General features: G+C 45.1%; 1 protein-coding gene across 1 annotated transcript in view; it reads left to right on the forward strand.

The window, feature by feature from the left end:
• The first annotated feature begins 1,547 nt into the window (after positions 1-1,547).
• Positions 1,548-19,050, forward strand: part of PSMD11 (proteasome 26S subunit, non-ATPase 11) — a 28,601-nt gene continuing 11,098 nt past the window's right edge. The window contains exons 1-6 of the mRNA XM_037886774.2: positions 1,548-1,749; positions 5,487-5,588; positions 12,164-12,288; positions 17,497-17,568; positions 17,937-17,994; positions 18,473-18,667. Of these exons, the coding sequence (XP_037742702.1) occupies positions 1,659-1,749; positions 5,487-5,588; positions 12,164-12,288; positions 17,497-17,568; positions 17,937-17,994; positions 18,473-18,667 (643 nt within the window). The 5' untranslated portion in view covers positions 1,548-1,658. The remainder of the gene's footprint in view (positions 1,750-5,486; positions 5,589-12,163; positions 12,289-17,496; positions 17,569-17,936; positions 17,995-18,472; positions 18,668-19,050) is intronic.

The raw sequence follows: 19,050 nt of genomic DNA on the forward strand, positions 1-19,050 counted from the left end.
CGTCGGGGTTGCCAGCTGGCCCTAGGGTCAGGGTCCAGGCTGCCACCCGGGTCAGGGTCCAGGCTGCCACCCAGCTGTCCTGCCAGCTGGCCCAGGGTGGCCGGGTCCAGTATTGGGGCTGCTGCCCAGTTCCATACAGCGGGGTCCAGGGTCCCTGATGCTGGGACCCGACCCAGGGCCCCACTTTGTGGAGCGGTCTCTGGGCAGGAGGCGCTGGGCATAGGGGTCTTTGGGGGCATGCTTTGGTTCTCAACCTGTGGCCCAGGTAACCCATTGTGGGCTGATTGGTTGAGAACCACTGACATAGAGTCTTGTCTCATATAATCACGACTCTTCCTTCAAAGCCACCAAACCCCTTCCCTTATCCCTTATAGACTCATAGACTTTAAGGCCAGAAGAGACCATCTAGTCTGATCTCCTGCACAACACAGGCCACAGATCCTCACCCATTCCCTCCTTTAACAGGCCCGTAATCTCTGACTGAGTTACTGAAGTCCTCAAATCCTGGTTTAAAGACTTCAAGTTACAGAGAATCCACCATTTATTCTGGTTTTAACCTGCAAGTGATCCATTCCCTATGCTGTAGCGGAAGGTGAAAACCCCCCCAGGGTCTCCACCAATCTGACCTGGGGGAAAATTCCTTCCCGACCCCAAATATGGTGATTAGTAGGACCCTGAGCACGTGGGCAAGACCCAGCAGCAAGACACCTGGGAAAGAATTCCCCATAGTAACTCAGAGGGAATCCACGGGAATTGAAACAATCGCTCAGTCGACCTCCAAAGAGATGGGATTCGTGTGAAGATTTTATCATGAAAAGGACTGGCCACATGTGGAGAAGGAAGGTCAGGATAAGCGAAGACTGGAAGATGTGTGTGATTGGCGCAATCTATACAAGGGCTGAAGGACGGATTGAACAACGTGATCAAATGAACTCAGAACCCTCCACAACTAGTGCCCCCTCTCCAGCTGTCGGAGAAATGGGCTACTAGCAGCCATACATGGGCCACATGCCATTGCAGGCAGTCTCATCATAGCACCCCTTCCTAAATGTATCACGCTCAGTCTCTCCAAGTCCCTCCCACAGCCCCACACCAGTGCCCCACAAAGCCCCTCTCACCCAGCCCCACACCGCCCCTCCCCTGACCCCATACCACGGCCCCACACGGCCCCAGCCCCACACGAGCGCCCCACATGGCCCCAGCCCCACACCAGTGCCCCACATGGCCCCTCCCCTGACCCCATACCACTGCCCCACATGGCCCCAGCCCCGTACCAGCGCCCCACATGGCCCGTCTCACCCAGCCCCACACCAGTGCCCCACAAAACCCCTCCCCTGACCCCATACCACCACCCCACATGGCCCCAGCGCCCCACATGGCCCCAGCCCCGTACCAGCGCCACACAAAGCCTCTCCCCTGACCCCATACCACCGCCCCACACGAGCGCCCCACGTGGCCCCTCTCTCCCATCAGACCCCTCCAGCCCGGCCCGCGCGCCCCTTCCGCCCGGCGCGGCCTACAGGTCCCGGCATGCCCCGCGCGCCCCTTCCGCCCGGCGCGGCCTACAGGTCCCGGCATGCCCTGCTGCAGGAAGGGGCGGCGCGCCCGGCCGGCTCTTTCCGGCCTCGGCGTGAGGAGCGAGCGAGCGAGCGGCTAAGATGGCGGCTGCGGCGGTGTTGGAGTTCCAGCGAGCCCAGTCCCTGCTCTCCACCGACCGCGAGGCCTCCATCGGGATCCTGCACTCTATCGGTGAGCGGCCCGGGGCCGGCGGCGGGGCCGGCCCGCGGCTCGCGCTCCTCGGCCCGGCGGCGGCGCGGGGGACCGGCCGTGCCGGCTGCTGACTCACCGTGGGAGCCGGGGGGGCGCAAGGCCGCAGCCCGCGGAGGGAGCGAGGCCCCCGGCCCCCGCTGACTCACGCTGGGCCCGGGAGGCAGGGCCGGGGCGCCGGCCCCGCTTCGCCCTCCCGGGCAGCGCGTGGGGCTCGGGCCTGGGGTCCCGGCTCGGCGGGGGCTTAAAGAGGCCCCGGTCCCTGCCGTCGGCGGGGGGGCGACCCCCCCCGGGCGCGCTCCCCATGGCGGGCAGGGGCAGCCCCGCTCCGCTGCCGGCCGGGGCTGGCCTTTCTCCTCCCTCGGGCAAGCCAGCGAGGCTCTGGGAAGGGGGGGTGACCCGCTCTTTAGGTGCTTTCCCCCCGCAGCCCGCCGTGGTGTGGAGCCCGCGCAGTGTTTGTCCCGGTCCGGGAGAGACTTGGGGGGTGACCCTGCTGTCAGCCCGCTCTCCCCGGGGCACGGCGCCGACCCCCTCCGGCTCCCTGCAGCTGGGGGTCTCTGAACAGCGTCTCCCTGCTGTGGGGCCTGCGGATCCGGTTTCTGCCGCTCTCCCCGTTGCGGGGTCTGGGGTTGAGCGTGACCCGGGGTCTGTTTCTGTCTCGCTTCCACCCACTGCTTGCTCGGGTAAGCGGCTCTGAAGTGCCACGGGCTTCTGAGGCCACGGTTGGTGGCGTGTAGTTGCTCTTGTGCGACAGTCCTGTTAGGGCGGCATGGCCGGATCTCGGGTTACCGTCCAGGCGGGAGGGTGACCGCCTCAGCTGGCGAGTAACCTAGAGATCAGAGGAGTGTGCTCGTGAATGATTCCAAACAGCGCACTTGAACCCAGGGTGGGAAACTACCCTTGCCTTGGAGTGCTGGCCAGACTTGCAGTTGGTTCTGTGAAGGGGGGAGAGAGAATACAATTTGTGGATTAAGCACTAATGGGTTACAGAGCATTTTTTTCATAGTTGTGCAAATTTAATTTGAGTTTGGGTGGGGAGCAGATGCTGTTTTGCTGCATCTCTCCATGCTTGAAAGTTTTCTTTGATAGAAAGCGGGTAAGCTGTTGCTTACCCCTTGGATGTTACTATTCAGCTCATGCTATAGTGACATGCCGTAGAACTGGGAAAGCCATACAATTGTCAGATTGGAAAAATCCATGAACACTGCTTCACACTGAGTGTCATGAACAGTGCATCCCAATAGCAATCAGTGAGAGTCCACTTAGGATACGGTCTGTTTAGGGTTTCAGTAGTTTCCATGACTGTAGCATGTGTATGCATCCGATGAAGTGAGCTGTAGCTCACGAAAGCTTATGCTCAAATAAATTGGTTAGTCTCTAAGGTGCCACAAGTACTCCTTTTCTTTTTGCGAATACAGACTAACACAGCTATTACTCTGAAACCTGTAGCATGTGAGTGCTATAGTAAGTTAGGTCAGTGGAGGGAGGTCTGTAGTAGTTGTCTAGTGTTTGCCACCCTTAAGGTCTCAGGAGTTCTGCTGAAAGTATGTTTTTCTTGTATAGTATAAAACATAATGCTACTTGAATTGCCTTTTAGGGTACATGAATGTTTCGCAGTGCAAAAATAACCTCAGATGAAAGTGTTGGTAATGCTGAGTGCTAAACAAAGCATACGTAAAAACAGTTGAACTGGAATCCTAGATTCTGGCTGAAGAAGTCCTACAGAAATCTTCAGTGTAACTTTTTTTTGTTTCAGGAATCCAATTTGTTTTTATTTGTGCTACCTTCCTACACTACAAATGTCATGGGGGACTGTCTCAAGGATTTAGGAGTGTCAGGGACATGCAAAAACTACAAAATGGAGCAGTGGCCTAGTTATGTCAGGGAACAACCATGTTTAATTCAGGTCCTCAAAATGTATTTGTAATGTAGATCATGGGATGGGGAGAGAAGAAGCCCTAGAAATGAACAGCCAAATAAATCAGTAATTCTGGATTCTTTGTAATAGGTGACTTATTTCTGAGGATAGGCTTTGAACAAATACTGGTGCTGTGTGTTTGGCAGTTAAATGTCTCCTTGGCTACTGTATAATCTCAAAATAGACCTCTCAGATGGCTATTCTGCAGGTGGTGAACTACATATTAAAAAAAGAGACACTATGGAAGGAAACACATGAAAACATAATATGTCTTGCTGTTGCATTGGTGGCCTGGGGCAAACAATGAGGTCCACGCTGTAAACTAAATAATATACACATTTGTGTGGTCTGATTTTTAGGGTTTGGGTTCCTGAGAAGCTTGCTTATCCTGTGATGTTAACTAGAGATGTGACACACTAGCTGAGGGGTCGGCAACCTTTCAGAAGTGGTGTGCTGAGTCTTCATTTATTCACTCTAAGGTTTCGCATGCTCGTAATACATTTTAATGTTTTTAGAAGGTCTCCTTCTATAAGTCTTTAATATATAGCGAAACTATTGTTGTATGTAAAGTCAATAAGGTTTTTAAAATGTTTAAGAAGCTTCATTTAAAATTATATTGAAATGCAGAGCCCCCCGGACTGGTGGCCAGGACCCGGGCAGTGTGAGTGCCACTGAAAATCCGCTTGTGCGCTGCCTTTGGCACGCGTGTGATAGGTTGCCTACCCCTGCACTAGTTAAGGTACTGCTTGGCATCTTCCAGATCTGTTAAACATACTTATTACTTCTTGTCAAGTCAGTCCTAGTCAAAAGTAATAGTTTGTGGTACCATTGGTTATCAGCTGAGAGATGTGACAAGCTATAGTAGACTATTTTTTTTAAGGCAGTGGGTATTTCTTTTACTATAATTAGACCTTCTGTGGTGGGGAAAACAAAATTACTTTGCGTATGATACTGAGCATATTAAGTTACTGGGGCATAAGGTCTTGTTCTGTGGAGTGAGAAGTAGGAACTTCTGAATTATAATCCTAGCTGTAGTGCTGCACAAGTAAGCAAGGAATCCCAACTCTAGTCTCAGTCAAGTAAATTTCTTCATATTTCTGTTCCTCTGTTTCCTCACCTGAAAGATGGGGATACTTGCTTGTCTCACAGTTGGTGATTTAATATTTGTAAAGCACTAAGTAGTAGCAAAAGGTATGAAAACCTTTATGAGGAGAGACAGCTCCAACTTTTGCAGCTGAGAGCCTGTAATGCCTGCAGTATCTGACATGGAAGTGCAAACAGATTAATTTCACAGCTTCATACAGCCTTAGCATTCTTTTTTTTGTGGCGCTTTGGCCAAGTGATTGCAACATTACACACAACAGCAGTAAAAACAAGGATCCTAGCACCAAGCAATAAGGGAGTATTTTTTTACCCAGCTTGCAGGTTCTACGCTTGATGTCACCATTTAGAAGGTGTCATTTATTAGAGCACTCCTTATGGTGCAACAATAGATGCTTGTTTTAGAACAGTCCTTGTTGAACAGCTAGAAAGATCTTAGTGATGCTTTATGAATCTGAAATCTGACCTGTTTTCAGGACACGAGAAACTTTGTCCGCTAGATGCAACTGTTTGTAAAGTCTAGATAATTAACTGTTTTTAAGCTTTCTAAACCTAACATTTCTATGTAATAAATATTCCAGCCAGATTGACTCCATTGTTACCTGACACACTAGTTAGTTTCTGGAAAGAAGTGAAAAACTTAACTAATTATGTAGATTCTGTGTTTTGATTGAAATGGTATTGTTCCACTTTCTTCTAGTGAAGCGCGATGTCCAGGAAAATGATGAGGAGGCAGTACAAGTTAAAGAGCAGAGCATCCTGGAACTGGGGGCGCTTCTTGCTAAGACCGGGCAGGCAGAAGGTAAGTCCAAATTCTGACTAATTGGAATTCTTGTAACATGCATGTACACGAAGTTCATGGGTCTGTAGAGAGATGCAAACATAAGAGTAGAGCTGGGGTGGAGGGAGCTACTTCCTATCCCATGAGTCTTTGAAATTTGGAAACTTTTTTTTCCTGTTCTGAAGTTAATCTGAAATTTTTGCAAACCAATAAATCTTTAAAAAAAACCTAGGGGGGGCCCCCCCCACACATACTCCCCTAGCTCCCCCTTTACACTGGGGACTTCAGCCTTTTTAAAAAGAAACCTGCACTTAGCAGAAATTAACCAGTTCAACATTAAAAGTTGATTTGAATAAAAAACCAAAACTTTTCATTGAGGAAAATGTTGAAACGGGACACCTCAAGAATTTGAATTTATTTTTCAAAAGCTTTTGAATTGGGCGATTGTTTTGAAAAATTAACATTTACTGATGGAAAAATGTGTTGGGAAATTCCCAACCAGCTCTACATAAGAGAAGATGTGACAGTCTTTCTTTTGGAGATGTATGAAAGGAGAGGAATGGGTGAAACGTCTCTAATCAGTAATTGTTTGGTTCAGTTATATTCCTATCTTCGGTTTCCCTGGAAAGTTCTAAGATAGCATGCTCGTTACAGTGAAAGTTCAGCAGTTTTTTGCTGGAGAACAATGATCTTGCATTTATTGAGCACTTTTCATCCAAAAGGACTTCACAAATTGATACACCAACTTCAGACAAAGCTCACTCCGTCTGCTGCAGATGTAGCCGGGCAGCAGTTTAGCCGTATGCAACCATAATTCAGGACATAATGTGGAACATGTACTTTTTAAAAACAAACTGAAGTTGTTTGGAAAGTGTAAGAGAACAGAATGTAACTAACCAATGGAGTTTAATTCTGCTGTCCTGGTCAACACCGCAGTCTCTCTTAAAAAGTGCTGAGGGGTCTTAAATAATAATTGATCAGTTTTAGGTCTGTTCTGAAAGTCAGATGCTTTATTCCCCACTTAACATAAATAAGTACATATTTTAGCTTTTTGGTTTATATGTGGGTACTAAATTAGGTATGTCTGAGTATTCTAGACATTCTGATTTGCAATTGAACATAGCTTGTGGCAGAGTGGATTGTTCCAGTGTTGCCCTAAATGCAAAGAAACTGTTCCTTTCTGAACTGGTAACTTAAGATGACACCAATACAAAATTAGTTCCCTCCTTTAAAAATAAATCAGTTAGTTGTAGAGAAAATGGAATAAACTGTTCTAGGTGTTGTTGATCCATAAAAGTTGACGACCGGAGACTTTACAAACAACGTAATGCACTTTGGGTGACCTCCTAGGATCACTGGTTAACAAGAGTACCACCAAACCAAAACACTTCTCAATTGAGACTAGTACAAATTTTATAAATTGGTGCTTGATTGAAAGTCAAGATTTTATGTACCAGATGCCCACTAGTGAGAACTGCAAGGATGCTCTGAAAGATTGGGAAGGAAGAGAGGATTTACTAGCACTCAGAGAAGCTCATTTAATGCATACACCGGATCAGGACAGGCTGAAGGTTTTGGGCTTCCCAGAGCTCTGCTGGGAGGCTGAGGTAGGAAGAAAGAGATGATGCCTCTTTCTACTCCTCAACCTGGTGGAAGTGACGCTGCCACTTTTTCTGTCATCCACTGTGTGAAGATAGCAAAATCGGAAGCGTGCGTGTAAATTACTCTTAGGCTAGATCAGGGGTCTCAAACTCAAATGACCATGAGGTCCACATGAGGACTAGTGTATTGGACTGAGGGCTGCATCACTGACACCCTCCCCTTGCTGACCCTGGCCCTGCCCCCACTCCACCCCTTTCATGAGGCCCCGCCTCTTCCCACCCCTTCCCTGCCCCCATTCCAACCCCTTCCCCAAAGGGGCAGGGAGTTGGGATGTGGGGTGCAGGAGGTGTGCGGGGTGCGGCAGGGGGCTCAGGGCAGGGAGTTGGGGTGTGGGGTTCAGGAGGGGTTTGGGGTGCGGGCTCCGGCCCAGTGCCGCTTACCTAGAGTGGCTCTGAGGTGGCAGTGGCGCACACCAGGGCCAGGGCAGGCTCACTGCCTGCCTGCCCTGGCCCCACACCTCTCTGCTCCGCTCCAGGAAGCAGCTGGAACCATGTCCCTGGGGGCGGGGGGGCAAGGGCTCCAGGTGCTGCTCTTGCTGCTCCTCCAGGTACCTCCTCCGAAGCTCCCATTGGCCGTGGTTCCCCGTTCCCGGCCAATGGGAGCTGTGGAGGGCGGTGCCTGGAAGCAAGAGCAACACACGGAGCCCTCTTCCCCCACCCGGGGCTGCAGGGGCATGTTTCCTGCCCCTTCAGGGAGCGGCGCCGGGCTTGCAGCGCCACAGGTAGGCAGAGGGGCGGTGGGGACGTGCGGCGGGGGGGCAGTGCGGGGAGCTTGGCGAGCTTCACAAAAGAACCCTGCGGGCTGTGTGTATGAGACCCCTGGGCTAGATCCTAAATTGTCATATTTTGTGCCTTCTTTCAGGTCCTTTGTAAGTGAGTTATGCTCACTTTCACATCAGGCTGGGGTAAAATACTCCCTGCAGTCTAAGGGTCTACGCTTGTACCTCTGAATTTGACCTCCACATTTCTGTTCTGCTGCCTAAAAATTGATGAGTTTTTCTTGAAAATTTCACTGTTTCATTGTGTTATAAACAGCAGGAATGAAACTGATTAAACTTATAAATTTTGCTCTGCTACTGGTAATTTCCAGAGGACATTTTCCTCTTGTCACTGGTATTGCTCTTCAGTCCTCCCAAAAGCCCTTGGTGAAAAGAGGATTTTAAAAGCAGACAGGGAATTAGTTATAACTACTGCAAAACAAATTGAGTCAAAGATTTATAGCATTTCAGCCGCACTGATTGATTCCCCTAAATCCTCTAAGGATCAAAGCTTCCTAGTTTCCGACTGAGAACCCAACACTGTGCTGTAATGTTTGTGGAGAGTCGCACTCAAAATGCCTCCAGTACTACAGCTGGGAGTGCTATGCGAAGTTTGCAGTATAGATTCTATCGAGGGGGATGTCTCCTGCAAATTCTGGACAATAATTAAAAATTCTAGGGTTGGAGTGAAGTGATCTTAATTTCCTAGAGAAGAAAGGTTCTGTAGATCAGACACAACAACAGTTTAGGAAAGGAAGATAAAGCCTGATTTGGTAGGGCTTGAAGCTTAAAAGTGTCCCTCATGCCACTAAACTGCTGTTAACATGAAATAAATTGGTAGTCTGTTCCTAATGGACAAATGTTCTTGTTACAAAAAGCATTGCTGCAATTGATCCATTGTCATCTGTCTTGGCAGAGGCTAAGAAATAAACTGGCATAGGGACTAATTTACCCCTTCATCAGTCCAATCTTATACTGTTGCTCATCGCCATAGGATTGGCATTGTTCCCTCAGGTCAGGGATTTGGTGAATGGCATTGTAGTGTGTGATTGCCTTTTTCCTGTGATGGAGCAGCAGACCTAATATTTCATGGCTGCTGTTCCAGTTATCTAGGGCTGTCAGTCAGTCCCTCCTTACCAACGCTGCACTTACTTAAAAAATACTAAAAATAGCAGTAATTCCAAGGGGAAAGAAATTTCTGTTGGAACTCCCAGTTTGTGGGCATGAATTTATAATCCCTCAGCCACAAATTAGTAAAATGTATGGATTTATTGTCTTGCTCCCAGTGACTCAACATTCTAGGCCTCCTTTTGAGTCAGATCTCTAGTGAAATAAAACTTGATGAATTACCTGGCAGGGTTGGGCAAGGCTATTTAAATCAGGTGCAATATTTATGTTCTCTGAATGTTTAACCTGAAAATCCTGTTTTTTTAGGAATTTTGGCCTATTAGCATTCTGCATCTTTGTGCAGAAGACCTATGTTTGAGTTGGTCCTGACCAGCCAGGGGATGCTGCAGAGGCATTGTGCCCAGGAGATGAGGTAGTGCCTTGTGTTACTTGAGAAACTGATGGATTTTGAAAGGGGGGTGGGGGGGGCTGAAGAAGACAAATTACTAGCTAATTTAGTAATATGACCCAAAGCTAAGTATGCAGGATCATGTCTGGAGGGAAACAAGCCTTGCCCGATATGTTCAGTGGAAAAACAGGCTGCGTCAGGGAGCAAGGAAGAACATAGTGTCTTCATGTCATCATTGCATCTGCTGTGTCACTTCAGCCTATATGCTCCCTTCCTCCTAAGTCCAATGGGCCGATCCAGAGGCAGCCCTTTTAACTGCAGGAGGGAAGGTTGTTAGGTTTTATTCTATATTTGGCAAACTTCTTATTTGTTAAAAGAAAGAGTACTCGTGGCACCTTAGAGACTAACAAATTTATTTGAGCATAAGGTTTCGTGAGCTGTCTCTAAGGTGCCACGAGTACTCCTTTTCTTTTTGCGGATACAGACTAACACGGCTGCTACTTTGAAATCTGTTCTTATTTGTTGTGGCACTGGGAGAAAAGGCCATTGTCAGTTTGTTGCTGTCATGATGGGTTGCATTCTTTATGAGATAAGCCATTGAAGAGATGTCTTTGCCTTTCCCTATAATGACAAGTACTTTTACCTCTGTTAGGTAGCTTATAAAGTTAAGGAGCTTTCAGTGGAATGAGTGTCTTAAGAATGAATGCCACCAAAATCATGATCCGTTAAAGCTGTAATCTCTTGTTACTTCCACTGCTGGCCTGTGAAGTAGTAGTAACATTATTTGCTTTTATGAAAAGGTCAGGACACTAATGAAAGTTCCTGGTCACTGTAGATTCAAATGTAGGAGAAATACAGTCAATAATAACTCCTAAATTGGAAGGATCTTGAGCAAAGTGATCTCAGGCAGGGTGCGATTGAGATTAACTGCTGCTTTGTCATGCTCCCCATATAAATCCTAGCAGTGCGTTGTGAACATACTCATGACTTGTGGTGCCCAAGTATTATTACAAGATACAAAACAGCCTGCATTGAACTCGAAGGGACACTTAAGATTGATAGGTTTCATTTGTGCTAAAATGATTGCTTCCCATGCATGGAAATGGTAACACACCACCTTTACTAAGTGGGATAGAATACTTTTAAATTAAGCATGGGGTAGGATTCAAAATGTTAATCTGGTTTGTGATGTAATTATTGATTAAAGGTTTAAAAATAAACAAATGTGCACTCCTCCAAAAGTATGAGGAAACAATCTGCACATTCTTATAGAGCTGGGAGAATTTTTATGCAATAACACAAAATATGGTAATACATACAGTATTAAAGAATATTGTTTCTTGACTATCTTTATTGGACTCCCAAAAAAACTGAAATGTATGAGAAGCAACAAGAACTTAGTGCATTTTGTATAGTAATTTCAATAAAGAGATTAAAAAAACCAAACCTTCATCCAATTCTTGGATTTCAGTTTTCTCCTTTTTTGGTTTAAAGTAAGAATTGTGAAGTGATTATCAGGTAACTTAAGCAAATTATGCAAATGTAGCGTACTATTGATAGTCCATAGCTGTGTCATTTTGTACTGTCATCCTGTCGGATTGGGTAAGCTAAGCAGTGTCGGGTGTAGTCAATACCTGATTGTGCAGGAAATAAGGACACACTTCCTTAAATGTTGAGCCAATGCCTTAGCTTTCTGCTAGGGGGTGCTGTGCTGCTGGAAACGTCATCTTTCCGATGGAATGTAATCGGACACCAGGACAACTTGTCACTATAGATCCCATGGTGATTACCACAAGAGCAGTGCTGTTAAATCTGAGTCCTGGCAAAATTCTAATGGCTCTGCCTTCCTAAATCCTCCAGGTAGTTCAGTTGGGTACATCTTCTCTTCTGTTCCCGTGGTGGTGTGGGCAGCATTGAATGCTCTCGCTGCCACATTCCATCACAGTGTAGGATTAAGTGCTCTGTATTGTATAGCCCATATCTGTTGGGGATTCACTACACTAAGCTGAGATGCACTACATAAGTGTAAATTAAGGTACAAACTAATAAGCAGAGCAGAAAATTAGTTTACTGGAAAATAAGTTAAGATCTAAAATAATGCACATAATGGAAAATGTATGCAAAATTTCATGTTCATAACTATTCTTCCTGTTGAGAATGTATATTATGTTGTGAATCTGACCTATCTCTTGTGAAGGTGGGTGAGGGAGGGTACATTAAAATATTAAACCAGAGCAGACAAAGAATACACTTGCATTACAAACTCCATTGCCCCTCTTATCCAAAAATCTCAAAGCACTTTTCAAACATTAAGAGCCTTAAAACACACTTGAGGTAAGTATTATTATTATATGCTTTTATAAATAGGCAAATGGAGTGGTTTGCCAGAGGTCCCATAATTGGTCAGCATCAGAGCCACTAATAAAACCCAAAAGTCTTGGCTTCCAGTCTCCAATTTAACTACAATACACTCTTCCTTGGGAGTCGTCATTTACCACTGACTTACAGGATATGCTGTTTTTCAAGTATTTGGTATAATAAATATTGCTGTGTGTAGACCTAGTGAGTACCCAGATTGCAATATAACATTAGATTATTGTGTGTCTTGTAGTTTGAATGCCCAAATGTTGTTCTTTCATGGCTCATTTGTCCTGAATACAGAACTTGGAGGACTTCTGAAGTATGTTCGACCCTTCTTGAATTCCATCAGCAAAGCAAAGGCAGCCCGTTTAGTGCGATCTCTCCTTGATCTGTTCCTCGATATGGAGGCAGCTACAGGACAGGAGGTGAGACCCCTTGAATTCAGACACGAGCTCATTCCTCAAAGGCTTACAGCTTTGTTCTGCTGTACAGTGAAGAATAATTTGTAATATGTCACAAGACATGCTCACTATGTAATGCATCTGATCATATTCTGGTAATAAAATATTGGCTACTCTCAATCTAATTCATGCATAACTATGTAAACTGAAAGAAATTACTTGATTTTCTAGAAACCTCAGTATGCTAGGAATGAAGTACTTCTTAGCTTGGACTTTCTAAACTTCTGAGAATCATGTTGCCTGCTATTAAATGTACAGTTTTAGTAATTTTATATAGTGTGATCAGGGTACAGAATGCTAGATGAGGTGCAATATACCTGCTCCAAAGAGCTCAGTCTGTAGGTGGAATATGTCACAACACATGACCAGAGTAGTGAGGGCGTTAAGTCTGGAATGGTTCATAGAATAATTGGGTCTTATAAAATTAAGAAGGTGGATGGAACTTGGTGTATATTACTTACCATTTTTCAGCTTATGATCTCAAAGCACCCCGTATTGCAACACCTCTTTCAGGCAAGTATTACTCCATACTCCAGATTGCTCTATTGAGGCACCGTGATTTGCCCACAGTGGCAGAGCAAGGAATGGAGCCCAGGAGTCCTGCCTTTGTTTCCTTCTCTAATCAATGGATGACTCCATCAAGCATAGTCAATTCTCTATTTAATGTAGCTTTCATCTTTTCCCTGAGGAGACTACCTCAGCCAAATAGATCTCACCAGTAGGAAAGGTTTCACAACATTCAGTCTAAATTAAGCCTTTGGTTAAGTTTCATCCCGTTTGCCTTAGCTCTGCAGGCTGGGTTTCTTGGGCAAAGTGGCTAATTCAGGCTGTTTTAGGGGGTGTGCGCAACTAGCTTATGAGTATTCTCAAACTAGGTGACTGTAGATTTTGGTATAGCTGACACTTTCTGCTGATGTGGGATAGGAAGTGAGGATAAGGGGGACTCGGGAAAAATCTGAGCAACTTTTATGGAAAGGCTAGTACATGTTCAAATAGTTGGAAAAATAAGTCCAGAAAGATGGACACACTGAAAGGCAGACATCACCCTGCTGATTAAGCTAGCACAGTACTGTACCAGCATCAGAGTAATGGCTGGGATACATCACCAAGTTCAGTCAAAAGATTCAGCTCCAGACATACTTGGAAGCCAGTGCTTAATTTGTAATGAAAGAGGTGCCAGAGCATAGGCAGTTAGGTGCCGAGGCTCAAGCGATTTTTTTTTTTACTTTCATAACTGATGCAGCAAGCCCAGAGGTGCCGGGGCTATGAACTGCTGCGTAAGCCACAAAAACTTAGTGAATTATTACTTCAGAGATCTTCAGTGCAACACCAGTAGATACATATGGCACCTTTTAAACACTCAGAGCCAGCACATCACTTCCACAGTATAACCTGTTTTCAGCTGGTGAGCAATGAGGAGAGAAGTTACTCTCGTACCAATTCTTCTGCTATTACAATGAAGTGAACTGCTGCCTCATACTGACTTTAAATGAACTTTTCTACCCTTGATCTGAAGTGACAACCAACTGTTCCTGCTCTTGTAGAAGATTCCATTTGTGCAGTGTTGCTGTGCTCTGTTAGGCAGCTTCTCTTTTACTTCAGAGGTAGCTGCAGAGATCCTTGTGCATAGTTTGTAAGTTCTGCATCCTTCGGGATAAGATGTGCTCCAATCAGAGATGCTAACTTTACAATCTGTTCTGATTGGGATGGGACTCTAATGCTGGTGAGGGTGCCTTGGTGTAAACAATTGGTTCTCATGTTATTCCATCTTGAGATTGCAGGTACAATTTTCAAAAGTGCCTAAATGACTTAGGCTGCTAAGTGACCATGTCACTTGAAAATGCGACTTGGGCTTCTACATCTCTTACGCACTTTTGAAAATGTTACCCAGTGTTTATATGAAGGCCTCGCTTTATTATGCATAAACAGTTTGGTTAATGTTTGGGACCTAAAATGTACTTCATTTTCTTTTTTAGTTCACTGTCTGAATGATCTAAAAGTTTGGGATTTTTTTTTGCATATGCTTAATGGCAATTGGCGGTGTTAAATCTTATGTAACTCTTTTAAACATATCAAGTACCTTAATCATTATACACAGGATCACTTCACTCCCTTAGGTATAGTCAGTCACTTCCAGAGTGAAACATGCAGCTGTTTAACAATGCACCACGACACTTAAGACAGGAAACTTGGGAACCTACAGATGAATTCAAGAGTCATGTCTCTCTACGGCCAAATAGTTCTCTACATCCAGACATTTTCATTTAAAATTAAAATAGCTCTGTATAGGGAAGAATACCACCAGGACTCCAACAATAAAAGTATTTTATTGGTGATTCTTTGCAAGCTAGAAGAACCATACTGTCTGACCCCAGGATGGTAGTCTGTGTGATTGGCAGTTAGAAAGTATTTATAAGCCAAATATGCTTGATAGGGAAGCATAGAGAAATGAAACCCTATGATGCCAGTTGCACAGTCATCTTAGAGATCAGGACAAGGAGTCAAGAAACATAGATTATGTTCCCAGCACCTCTACATAACTTGTGTGACTGACAAAATGTCACTTTTCTGCCTCTGCTTCCTTTATCTCTGACATAGGGATGTTTGTTTATGAAGTCCTCTTGGATGGAAGGAGCTGGAGCAGTGCAGATAACTGTGAAGCATTTTATCAGTGTGCTGTAGAGATCATTTCAGCACTACAGGAATCCTGCTACCTCTCTGATGGAATATGGTAGCTGCATTGCTGCTCCAGAGCTAATTGGCAGCGATTCTTGGTGGGAAAGTGATTCTTGAGTTGAAGTTCTGGCTCTGATACTTTATCCTCCTCTGGTCTTGGGTAACTCCTATAACTAAGGGATTGAAAAACTTCAGACCTCTACAAGCCAGAGGCCCATATCATTTGGGGCACTACCAGAAATGGCCGTGGCAATGTCTCAGTGAGAAACCCAGTGATCCAGATCCCAACTGATAGGAAGGGCAGGGATTGCTGATCTTGGATACTGCTCAGGGGTGCCATCCTTTGTCTCAGCCACTGGCTCTATCTCTGTATGATTAAACTGGGCTGTTGGAAAAGAGAGCTTGCTTTCTCATGTGCCAGAGCCTCTTGCCTGCAGAGGTGGCTTCTGCCCTCCTTTAGTCTCCATTTGTAATTGATCCTTGCCCCTGAATATCTCCCAGGCCTGTCTCTGCTACTGATCTGCTTTCTCCAGCAGCAGCAATGACACTGTTCTTGTCAGTTTCACAACTGCTCCTGAGTAGCGGAGCTGAAACTGCCTAGAGTAGCCTTGATTTCATGCTACAGCTTTTTGAGAGAACTAGGAGCAACAGTAATAGCATTGGAGCCAGGAAGATATGTTAACACTTGGGATTTTCTTCATAACCATAAGATCTAGATGCTTAATTTTCTGCTCCGTCTGTGACAGCACAGACCATGGGGAGTTCCTCCTCACTTATCTGACTGACAGGATGACACTTCAGCAGTTGACTGGCTGTTATTTTCTGTTCTCAAATTTTGTTTGAATCAATATAATTAAAGTCTAAAATCAAAGGAAAACCACCTCAACTGTGCCTTTCGCAGCAGTGGGCTTACCTGTAGGAACAAGTGCGTGCTGCTCTCACTAGGAGAAACTGCCACTATTGCAGTAGAGTGAGGAGGTCCTGTTTCATTTCTGGTGTAGTCCTTTTGGGGTTACAAGAGACTTAGACGCTAGAGAGAAACTCTTGCTTATCCTCTGGGTTTTTAAAATACATGTAATATACAGTAACAGACAGTGATTAGCAATCACGACATGAGATTAAATTAGTGATATTAACAGGTTTCAGAGTAACAGCCGTGTTAGTCTGTATTCGCAAAAAGAAAAGGAGTACTTGTGGCACCTTAGAGACTAACCAATTTATTTGAGCATGAGCTTTCGTGAGCTACAGCTCACTTCATCGGATGCATCCGATGAAGTGAGCTGTAGCTCACGAAAGCTCATGCTCAAATAAATTGGTTAGTCTCTAAGGTGCCACAAGTACTCCTTTTCTTTTAGTGATATTAAGTAGTTTATATTCTAAACATAGCCCTTTTATCTCCATTCTTGTAACATTCCCATGAGGTTATAAGATCAGGCTTAAATGCATATCTTCTGCTTGGTTCCTGCTACAGTCCTCATTTTACAGAAGTCTCACAAGTTTGATACAACTTAATGCACATCCCACCTCAAGGGTATCTAATGTGAGGCTATGTTTTAGCTGTATATGATCCCAAGGTCAAGATTGACTGAAACACAGAGGATAAGTATGTCATAATTGACTGTACTGTGAAATCTCTGCTTCTGAGGCCACTGACTTCAACCTGCGCCTCAGTCAGGTTAGTATTTGTCTGTAATTGTTAAGGAAAAGTTAGCACATGTAACTCCATTTTGGTTGGGGCCCACCATTGTCTAAAAGCAAGCACATCATGCACCAGGAGGAGTGTTCCTTAGATACTGCATTCCTGTGAAAATCCTCCTCCTTGTCTCCAGCCTGCCTTGACTCCTGCTATCTGTTCTGTCAGTCCCTAAACTCCCTATCTCCTGGCCTTTGATGTGAGGCCTCCCATCCTGATAATAAAAGTTACTGATGCATGGCTTTAGGACCATGCTGTGTAATTAACATACTAGTTTAGCACGAGGAATGCACCAAGCAGGGATAGGTGGTACATAAGAAAGGGGTTTGTTTATTGGCTAAGGTTTCCGATGCACGAGAGCAACATGCTTTGCTAAAAAGTATATAACCTTTGTATAATCTGTATTCGGGGTCCCCTCCTGGCTAGCAGGGGGGCACCACGCTCGAGCATAATAAACTTGATGTTTTTTGGGAACTCGGCAGTTGTGGACTTTGTTTATGTGCCTCAGCCTAGATTCGAACTGTGTGTGACCTACCAGGTGTAATTTGTAGCATTTGTGTGCGTGTCCAGCAGGTGTAATTCATAACATAATGGATAACTTGGTGTTTAGCACAGGCCTTTGGACCTATGTGGTAAGATTCGCCTTATAGGCCTAAACAGTGCAGTTGAAATCAGCACCACCTTCTCCCCATTTTATTTTGCTTGTCACTGCTGTGTATCAAACAGTGATTTCGTTGTTTGGGTTGGATCATCTTCCTGTAACAAAGAGAATGGAAGATGATTTTCTTTTTGTTCCCCCTAAGGTCGACCTGTGTTTAGAGTGTATTGAATGGGCCAAATCAGAGAAGAGGACTTTCCTACGCCAGGCTCTAGAGGTATGGGGTGTGTGTGTGTAGTGGTGGGGGGTGTATTTTCCACTTGACTGTATTCAGTGTTTTGTAAATGCAGAGAGATTTTTTTTTTGTTCCCCAGATCTGCACAAGTGACAGGGCAACATGATGATGCTAAGATTTGTTGCACTTTTTGCGGCAACTTGGCCAGAGATTTTTCTTGGTGGGAGAGTATTTTCCCAGTTGTGTTTAGATCCAGCAGAGCTTCCTGACAGCATTTGGAATTAGACAGTACAAAGCAGAACACTAACATAGCCAATAAGTGCAAATTAATGAGAATACCAAGTTTCATTTTGCAAAATCTGTTACTTTTCTCTGACTTCCCTCTCAGCAATTCCTTTTCTCTTCTCCAGGCAAGGCTGGTGTCTTTGTACTTTGATACAAAGAGATACCAAGAGGCATTGCAGCTAGGTAAGTTGCCACTTGGTGGCAATAGTTCACTGCTTCCAAATTAAAAATGAGGCTAATATGGGGAACGATGAGTTGCATTATGTACGAGGACACTTTGACCAGCCTAGTAGGGACCCAAAGACTTTACATTCTCAGTGCTGTATCACGTCTGCCATCTTAATAACTGGTCTCCTGTCTGTAATGCAGAACTGTCCCTAGTTTTTTCATATCCCACTTTGATCCAAGACTACTATACTCTGGATCCAGACTTCCTGTCCATTATGCTTCCCGTCCATTTTTTTTTTTTTTTTCTTTTTTCCTTAGAACCACAGAATGTGGGCATGAGCACCCTGGACTCTTCCAGGCACTGAATGCATGTCTGAAAAGCAGCATTACTTTGGGGAAGGAGGTGCTGTCCACAGTGATCTTGATTTGCTCCCACTGACCAAAGAGCGGTTTGGAGCAAGTTACAAATGCTATTGTTCATGTCTCTTGTCAGGATCTCAGCTCCTGCGGGAGTTGAAAAAGATGGATGACAAGGCTCTGTTGGTTGAAGTGCAGCTATTAGAAAGCAAGACATACCATGCCCTGAGCAATCTGCCAAAAGCAAGAGCAGCTTTAACCTCTGCACGAACTACAGCCAATGCAATCTACTGCCCACCCAAACTGCAGGCAGCACTGGACATGCAGTCAGGTAAAGCCCTTCAAGAGAAAGGGAGGGTCGAACATCAGTGGACTGTGATATGGCTCCTCTGTCCGTACTGACAGATGTGGTACTTCATGTTACCACAATTGTAATGCTGTCAATGTGACCCAGTTTACAAACATTTGAGAGGTGCTCACAACTGATTTAGATAACTATTCCTCAACCCTCTGATCTCCTCAGTTTGTTCATGGAGACTCATGCTTGCTTTCTTTCTTAATGCACTTTCATTGCTGTGATGTTTTTGAGAGCGGCAACACTGCATACACATCAAACACCAAAATGAATGGTTTAAAAATCATTAGATTTTAAAAATAAATTATGGGTTTTTTCTTTGCCTTCTGGCTCTCAAGCCTTCTGGGTGCACTTGGGTC

This window comes from Chelonia mydas, chromosome 27 (assembly GCF_015237465.2).
Source record: "Chelonia mydas isolate rCheMyd1 chromosome 27, rCheMyd1.pri.v2, whole genome shotgun sequence".
NCBI classification, from domain to species: Eukaryota; Metazoa; Chordata; order Testudines; family Cheloniidae; genus Chelonia; species Chelonia mydas.